This window comes from Alosa pseudoharengus, unplaced genomic scaffold, assembly GCF_046254945.1.
Source record: "Alosa pseudoharengus isolate Yale_2024_CS ecotype anadromous, Long Island Sound unplaced genomic scaffold, YU_APseudo_1.1 YU_APseudo_1.1_scf_5, whole genome shotgun sequence".
NCBI classification, from domain to species: Eukaryota; Metazoa; Chordata; class Actinopteri; order Clupeiformes; family Clupeidae; genus Alosa; species Alosa pseudoharengus.
In genome coordinates, this window is record NW_027468837.1 from 9,646,188 (window position 1) to 9,655,241 (window position 9,054).

At 41.9% G+C, this 9,054-nt stretch overlaps 2 protein-coding genes across 2 annotated transcripts; one reads left to right on the forward strand and one right to left on the reverse strand.

The window, feature by feature from the left end:
• The first annotated feature begins 2,071 nt into the window (after window positions 1-2,071).
• On the forward strand, window positions 2,072-4,175 carry prok2 (prokineticin 2). Its single transcript, XM_076268761.1, has 3 exons — window positions 2,072-2,143; window positions 3,462-3,587; window positions 4,050-4,175. The coding sequence occupies exons 1-3, from the start codon at window positions 2,072-2,074 to the stop codon at window positions 4,173-4,175; spliced, it is 324 nt and encodes a 107-aa protein (XP_076124876.1).
• Window positions 4,176-7,902: 3,727 nt separating this feature from the next.
• LOC143104125 (putative G-protein coupled receptor 173) lies at window positions 7,903-9,018 on the reverse strand. The gene has a single exon (XM_076268073.1). The coding sequence runs from the start codon at window positions 9,016-9,018 to the stop codon at window positions 7,903-7,905; it is 1,116 nt and encodes a 371-aa protein (XP_076124188.1).
• Window positions 9,019-9,054: the final 36 nt, after the last annotated feature.

A 9,054-nucleotide genomic window follows, 5' to 3' on the forward strand; every position in this document is an offset into this window, starting at 1 on the left:
AGTTGTCTGTGTTGTTGTGGCTGGGGGTGGGGGTGGGGGTGGGGTGGTGGTGGTGGTGGTGGGGGGGATGGGTGTGTGTGTTGTGTGAGAGTCTGAGTGGAGGAAAGCAGCACGTGAGGGGGAGACGAGGCAGCAGGCTTAACTTCAGCCAAGTCATCACATGACCTGGCACTCACTGGCGGTTTGGCCTAGATCACAGATATCTACCTCAAAGCCATTTGATGTGGCTGACTGAATCTCTCTCTCTCTCTCTCTCTCTCTCTCTCTCTCTCTCTCTCTCTCTCTCTCTCTCTCTCTCTCAGTAACCCTTTACCTGTCATTCAGAAGTGCAAACTCACTTTACTCATTGACGGGTGATGCTTCTGCTTTCATCACAGGGAGATCACACATTTGTCAGGTTCATAAGTAACATTCATATTCTAAAGTGGAGGTTGAGTTGAGTTGAGAATTATCAAAGTTCCTGAAAGTTTTTCCTCAAAATGCTAGGAATGCAGGTGGATTTAAATTTGATTATTTGATGTGTATCCTCCTAATGTGAACAAGAAAGTTTGAACTTTCTGTTCAAAGTTATGTATGATAAATGATGCATATTAAACCTTGGAACTCACAGTTCACTGACTGGAGCTGGTAGATTAGATCTAGGCAGATCCAGATGTTCAAGTATTCTGACTGCCTTTTTTCTGTTAATGAAGCTGGTGCAGTTCAGATAGCTTAAGCACAGACTGTTCCTTCCCATCTCCGCATTAGACCCATCACTCTGTGAAATGCATCTCTTTAGTCCAGTTGTAATAGTAATGATATAGAGTTGGAGTAAAGCACAACATGGACAAAGATGAATACGGAAAGAAATCTTAAAAATGGTGAAATAATTTGTGGTCACACTTTAATTGTATGGGCCCTATAGCCACTATATGCTCAGATGGTAAACAAAGTTTGTTGACACTGTTAATTGCAATTTATGGTTAGGATAGGGATCAGGTGATGGATTTCATTTGGTAAAGGTGATGTATAATGTGTTATTAGAACGGCTGAAGTGGAACTTCAGCAAACCATCTGTCAAAATCTCTGTAAACAGACCATCCAAATAAACTGTTATCAAATTTCCTGGCTGTTCTGCAACAAGAAGAGAACGTTTCAGGCTTGGGGTTGTGAACCTCTGTTCTTGTCCTTCAAGGACACCTCTGCAGCTAAACCTCAGTGTGGCATTGATGAAGTGTAGTTCTGTCGCATTTTTCTTTCACAGTTATTTCTTTCCATTTCCTGCTTAGGAGGAAAACTCACAAGCTGATGATGAGCACCCGAGGGTCAGGGTTTGTTGCCAGGTGCACCCTTCCAACTTCTCAAACCTTAACCTTGAATGACCTGAAAAGGATTTCTCCTCAAATTTTCTGCCATTAGGAAATTCACACACACATCAGAAGCCAAAGGATGTTTTTTCCAAGAGTAAAAAGATTTATTAAAAACAACAAAACCACTACATGTCTCATTTGCAAGGCAGAGGTAATATTGGTAAATTAATCAGATTTTAGCTTTCTCAAAGCCAGCGAATGGAGATACTGTCCTTGCCTTAAGAAAGGATCAAGGAAATTGAGTCGACTAAAGTCTACGTTCACAGTCGTGATTTGCATTTTTATTGCAGCCTATCAATACAAACAAGGTGATGGACAGGCTGTAATGGCAAAAAGCATACTGATGTATACCCATCTTTACTGCAACAATGACACTGAAGTGGCTCTGTCATGTCAAGATTCACTTTGTGAGGATCTCTTCCCTTTTTTTCCACACTACTTAAGGCTACGCTGATATGAATGAGTCACCTCAAGTCTGAATGGTCGGCAGTGCTTATAAACGTTCCCCTGCCTACACCACAAGAGCCTGGAGGTCACCGCTTGCTTCGGCTGTCTTTCGGGCATTGGCACATTCCCATTCATTCCTGGTCACACACACACACACACACACACACAAACACACACACACACACACAGACACTCACACACATTCACACACATAAGAGTGCGTACTCAGAAGGCTTGAGAGATTCAGGTGATTTCATTCGGAACTGCCACACGCCATGAAGTCGAGACTACCCCTGATGCTTTTCTTGCTTCTGATCTCTTACGCGTCCTCGGCAGTCATCACAGGGGTAAGTGTGAACCCAGCCAGGGGTCAGGGCTATGAAGAGGTGACCTAGAGGTGGATGTTGGACTGGACAAAAGTTTTCTTTTTTTAATATATGACTTTTTTTTTCAGGCAAAGCTTGTGTCCACAACAACCGATCGTGAATTCAGAACATTCTGAAAAATTGTTAAAGAGAAATAAGACGCTTTCAAGTAAATTTGTTAGTGATTGTTTTTCTAATTGAAAGTTTACATTAGATGTATTGACTCCTGTAAGCAAATGCATGCAGTGGTCATTTTTACATTAATTACAATGAAACATTAGTCAATACTCTGTTGAACATTCCCAACATCTTTTGACATAGATTTTTTAAGGTATTGGTAATTGGTAATGTATGTAAATGTATGTAAAGTATGGTAATTGCTGAGGATTCTTAGAGATTATGCCATTTATACAGTAGATATTAGCATAATGCATTTTTGAATATGCAATGTTTGGAACACTCACCCCTGAAAAGATCTTTTCTCAAGCCCCAATAATCAGCTTCTTTCCACACTGTGCTTACTCATGTTCATATATTTGAATATTTTGAACATTTGATATCTCCTTCCTTGTATTGTAGTGTGTTCTATTGTAGTAGTTTTGTATTTGTATTGTAACTCTCCTGGTCTCACTGGTCTCGACGCAGATCGGATCAGTCAACATTGTAAATAATTTATCTGTGCATGCTGTTGTTTTTGATCAGTGGCTGGCCCTGCTCTCTTCACTGGGGGGGGGGGGGGTGGTGGTGCTGGGGGGAGGGTGTATGGTCCAGTCTGTCAGCAGTAGTAGGGGTAGGACAGTGCTGCTGTCAGGATGGTGCAGACATGCAGAGACTCTAATGGAGATTGAGGTGCGGCCACTCTCTGAAACCGAGAGAAAGCAAGCAGCCTCCTCGCGAGCCTGTCACACCACATCATCTCTGCCGCGCTCACGACTCTGACAAACCCTCAAACAATGGGAGGAGAGTTTCTCCTGCCACCTGCACTGATGCTTCTCACATCAATATGTAATCGCCCTGCCACCATCCAACACTGGCTCTCCTGGAGTTATCCCTTTACTTATTTAAATAGGGATATGGATAATGTGGACAATCAGATTATTTCTGCCTCTGTTTTGCATATGTGTGTGTGTGTGTGTGTGTGTGTGTGTGTGTGTGTGTGTGTGCGTGTTTGTGTGTATGCTTTGTCTGTCTGTGTGTGTCACTGCGTCACTTTATTCATGTATGTCCTTGTGTGTGTGTGTGTGTGTGTGTGTGTGTGTGTGTGTGTGTGTGTGTGTGTGTGTGCGCGTTACCATGGCAGGCATGTGAGAGAGATCCTCAGTGCGGGGGCGGCATGTGCTGTGCGGTCAGTCTGTGGATCCGGACCCTGCGGATGTGCTCGCCCATGGGCCGAGAGGGAGACGACTGCCACCCCATGAGTCACAAGGTCAGTAGAGAGCCGACCTGTCGCACACCTTTTACAACTGATACATGTCCCCAAAGCTCCCGTTAGTCTGTTTTCAGTGCATTTCTGTTTTGGAACCTGCAGTCTTGTTACTCCAGGAAGTGATTGTTTATAAAAGGCATAGCTGATTATGCTGGTGGTCATATAAAGCTCATACAAAAAACATTTTTAGTTGGATCAGCTGTAGTGCATGGCCTCTGCATACCACAATATTACTGTCAATAGGTCAATACCACAATATTACTGTCAATAGGTCAATACCACAATATTAGTCAATAGGTTTTGAATAGAGCATCTCTATACCAGCATTCTGGGTTTTCCATGGTCTTTGTAGTATTGTGTTTTGGTAAATATGACTTGTAAACCTCCTCACACATATTAGTCTGTATTGGAGACAAACTGTTACCGTGGCTTGTATCAGTAATGTTATGTCTCTGTGTCCAGGTCCCCTTCTTTGGGAGAAGGCTGCATCACACCTGTCCCTGCCTGCCTAATCTTGCCTGCATTGCCACTCAAGATGAGACCTTTAAATGCTTAAATCCATTTAAGTTCCAAGAGTACAAACTGTGAAAAGGCTATCTTATTTTGTATAAAATGTGTATTATTTTATTTATTTTAATTATTGCAATTATTGTATTCATCCTCAGAAACAATTGTTTACGTTTGGAATAAATTAGCAACAAACTTATGTATGGTGCAGCAGCAATAACAGAAACAGAAAACTTTGCAGCTCAATGTCGTGCATAAGACATGTAAAAAGGATTTATTTAATTGCCATCTGTTGGTTTTATTTCCATTTGAACCCTTTATTTGTGTTATACCAACAATGACTCTCAATGATTCATTGTACCTGATTTCTGATTTCTGATTTCTGGCATAACGTCAGGCCCACACTGCCGCTTAAATTAGTCATGAGCCTCCTCATTTGAAAAGAGTAACTTGTTTACCGACAGTCCCTATGAGTGTTACAGCTTGCTCACACAACAACTTACCGGTTACATCATGAGCTAGTTGTAATGTTAACAACCTAAGAGTTTAAGCTAAACTAAAGTTTGTTTCCTGGGGCAATAATAAAGTCTCTGCCACCTGTGTGTTCTGAGCTCAAATTATGGATTTGATCATCATTGCTATCGTTGACATGCATCAGTCGCCATGTTGTGGGTGGGGCATTTCAGACCCCAGTCTATGATTGTGCTTGTCATCTTTTCCAATTTGCATTTGACAGTTACACATGCCCAGGGGAGTTCTCCGACTTCAAGACACCAGCATCAATCATAAAGGCTGTTGATTTGCATGGTCTGTCTTCATCACTGTCTGTGGCATCTAGCTGCCTGTAGATCCTTTCACATGAAAATGAATATGCAGAAACACTTTTTGCATCGATTTGTTCATCATCATCAGGTAAAACTCACAGGCAACCATATAAATATGTAAAATCATATATGAAGAACAACAAAGACTCTGATGAACCAACTGGCTCCCAAGGGTTGAAAAACAAAACAAATGAGGTACTCTTAACTTAATTAAAGGCTTCAAAACATGCAAGTTCAAAATGACCTAATGTGGAATTTGGCTAAGTATGGGATATGTGGTGAGGCATTCAGTGCATTAGCATGTGGGTCAATAAGGGGTCAGTGGGTTTAAATATATGTATTTCTTTCTGCAGGCAAATGGATTTATCCTCCAGTTTTGGGTCTTTGAGTGCTTTGGATTGTTGCGGCATATGATCAGCTGTAACTAATGATCATGGCATTTCTCTATTTCTACAAATCAGTGCAATTCAGAAACCTGAATAAAAGACAAATAATGAAGTCCCCATAGGCCAGATGCCTCTTCCATCAACAGTGGAAAAGAGACGGCGTTGATGGAGGATTATTTGCATTTTCTAGCAAGAGAAATAAGTTATTTGAAAATGAATCAGATGTGTGTTTGCAATCTTATACACAAAAATGAAGGTGGCATGAAGCTTTGTGTGACCATCCTCAGGCCTACAGGAAGTCATGTGGTGGATGATTCACTGCCTAGTGCTCTGAGAGCTCGTCAATTTCCATATTACCAGAATACATTGTGAATATTAAGAAAGTCAATTAGACCAAATGCAGTGCACTTGTGATTTCTGACTAGTTCCCAGTACATACTCTTGTCCAAATGTATGCCATCGGGCAACACTAGCATTAATTAACTCCATGGCCCACAATCCACTGATGTGTGTTGTATGTTTTGGAAATCACGAGTACATTTAAAAAACTAATTTCTAAAAACTTATTCAAACCTATTATTTAGGACATAAGGCAACAATATCATGTATTTTCTGTGACAGACTGGTTGGTAGAATTATCACAAGAGGAAAGATGGAATGAAATTTCTGGCCAACATGTTTTGTCACAGTTCCATTCTATTGCCTAATCCTGGGCCAGGAGAATTCAGCCCTTTATGCTTTTAAATAATATGCTGAATAAAATGCTGAATTATCCACTTGCTTTATTTTGATTAAAAGCCAATTGAGTCTCATGTGTGAGCAGTACTTTGAGATGCCGTTGCAAAAAAGCACTTCAGCTTGAGGTAAAAAAAAAAGGCAGCTCAAGTGCAGATCTCAAATGACTCAACACTTTTCAACGGCAATGGAGTTGAAACACTTGGTTTAATGAAATGCACAGGTGAGTTTCAACACAAGTATTTTGTCATGTCAAATCTGCCCGTGTTCATGTGTCCAGAAGTAGCAGCAGCTAGACACTTGCTTCTAGGTGTCGCAGCAGACACAGACGACTGATCAGGCAAACACGTTATAGGCAATTGGAACAAACAGGGAGGATTTGTCAGTAGCAGACACAGCGTCCAAGTCTCCCACTATGCCCCAAGCTTTGGGTGCAGTAATCAGGGACATTGAGACAAAGGGCTCCAATTAGTGCACTGACTTCCATTTCCACTCATGTCACACTGATGAAGATTAAAGTAATGAGGTATTTCTTGATACCAATCAGTGGTGGGGAGTGTTTACAACTAAGTTTGACAAAATGGACTGGGTGAGGTTCCATTTGACGCTGAACTGTGAGTTCAGTACAATGAGGTTGTGCTACTCTAGTCAATAGATAAATCACTGTTGTTTGCCGCTGGCTTCGCTGAACTTGTAGTGTCATGATGAGCATAACATGGCAAAACACAGACACTAATTTAAAGCACAGTTTTACTCCAAGATCAATAATCAATCATCACTTTATTTTCTTCCTTTTGTGTTCAACTTAGATTGAAATCTGATGAGCTATTTACAATGGTCAAAATGTCATAATGATCCGTGTTGAAAGTTTTGAAACCAAACAGACTTTCTTTTTTCGCATTTAGGTTTCCTGAGCAGGCAGTCAATAGGACACAGTAGGCCCATGCACATTGTGACACTTCCATTACAACAAATGTACCTTTGAACATCTCCACACCTGTAGTCTAGCATATCAGCAACACTGTCAATTATGATGAACACACTTGGCTGAGGCTCCCGAATCATCCTGTTACCACCCCCTTACCACTGTGTGGACTTGTAGGACTTGTAAAACACTGCAGATTAAAGATGGGATTACGTCCACATGAGACTGGGCAGCCCCTCTCCACTACAGTTGATCCAACTCTGTCTTAATCCAAAACGTATTAAATGCCAGGGAACCACAGTGGAAAGGTAAACACTGACCAAACAGTGACAGCTATACAATACACCGAATACAAAATTATAACACACTGGATGGGTTGTTCAATTAAAACAGCGAACAACCGATGAATAATCAGTCATGGTTTATTTCATCTTCAGTATAAACAATGCAAGTGTCTCCTCACGACACTGCCACTGACCTATGGAGCCAAACAGTCCTTGATCATACGAAAAAAAGAGATGTTGTGGGTCTGTTGGAAAGGGAATGTGAGCGGGAGTCATCCACATACTCATTCATGTGATACATACACTTGCAAAAGTTGAGGTTTGATATTTTAACACAAACGAAATCTACCAAGATTTTTATCAAATATAATCGCGATAGAAACAGATAAAAGCAAAACCAATGTACATCATTTACATTATAATACACTGCTTTGTTCAATTCAACAGTTATCTCCAAACAAATATACATACATATTTATATTTATGTGAGAAACATCTTGAAATTATTTCAGTCATCAGTCAGTCATTAATCAGGTGGAGCCATCATCACCACCCTTAAAATCTAAAATAGAGTGCACTGTTGAAGAAGGGTGGTGGTGGTGGTGGTGGGGGTTGATCACACAGTTCAGACCCATATTATATCAACGTGGTTTCTCAGATGACACAATATGGCTCCATGGGTGTCTGAGTGCCCACACAACAAGGAAAGCAGGCTCTAAGACGCATCCTCAGTTCTTTGTTGAAAATGAAACAGATAATTGGATTGGCTCCCGCTTGGGCAAATGTCAGCCAAACGGCCGCAGTTAGGTAGACCTGTGGAATGGTGCTGCCTTTTACAAACACTCGAAGGTAGCACGTAATGATGTAAGGTGACCAGAGGACGAGAAACGCAAGCGTTATCATGTAGTACATCTTCCCTATCCGCTTCTCCATCTTAAATTCGTCTAAAACTAACAGCCTTCGATTTGCGTTGTGCGACGCTTGTCGGATGCCCACCAGTGTCGGTGGTGTGGGACCTCGTCCAAAGCCTGCAATCCAGTTGGCAGCCGCTTGGCCTGTCGCACCTGGGCCATGAAATGTCCAGTTTTGGCTGATGGCCGGGATCAGCTGCGCGGGTTTCATCTTACGATGATCGTAGACAAAACACAGCATTTTTATATAAACGACGTGCGTTGTGCCTACTATGACGGCCAGCATCAACATAAAACCCAAGGTATCGTTTGCTTTCACATATCGGTGCTCGAAAATGCACTGTTCTTCCTCTCGAATGAATTTATATGTACCCACATCAAACACAGGAGGGAATGCCATTGCGATGGAGAGGGTCCACACCATGCAGATAATAGCTACACATGTCCACAGCGTCATTCGTTTGGAGTAAAATCTGTGGTGAGCGATTGCCATGTATCTTGTAACACTGACGCAGAAGAGCATGAATGCTATGTGGAAACAGAATAGGACTGCCATGAACGCGATGATCTTGCAGCTTATTAGACTGTATGCCCAGATGGAACCACTGCTTATGGATATCATCACGAAGGGGAAGCAAACAGTCGTCCGAATGATGTCGGCCAAGCACAGGTCGAGAAGAAAATAATACGGAGCCTTGTGTAAGGTGCTGTCTTTCAGCACCAGGAGGGATAACGATACGTTCCCCATCAAACTGGTGCAAATGATGAGTCCTAGGGAGGCTAGCTTCACCGCAGAGGCAGTGATAGCATAATTCTGAAGCGATGGGTTGCTTTCCCCCAGATCACTTGTGTTCGCCATCTATGCGGCCACTCTATTGACGAGACGTGATAATCC

What these genes read in the sequence shown, in the direction of transcription:
- prok2 (XM_076268761.1), top strand. Translation starts at nt 2,072, where the DNA reads ATGAAGTCGAGACTACCCCTGATGCTTTTCTTGCTTCTGATCTCTTAC. An exon ending in CCTCGGCAGTCATCACAGGG is followed by an intron (nt 2,144 to 3,461) that starts GTAAGTGTGAAC and finishes TTACCATGGCAG; the next exon opens with GCATGTGAGAGAGATCCTCA. An exon ending in GCCACCCCATGAGTCACAAG is followed by an intron (nt 3,588 to 4,049) that starts GTCAGTAGAGAG and finishes CTCTGTGTCCAG; the next exon opens with GTCCCCTTCTTTGGGAGAAG.
- LOC143104125 (XM_076268073.1), bottom strand. Translation starts at nt 9,018, where the DNA reads ATGGCGAACACAAGTGATCTGGGGGAAAGCAACCCATCGCTTCAGAAT.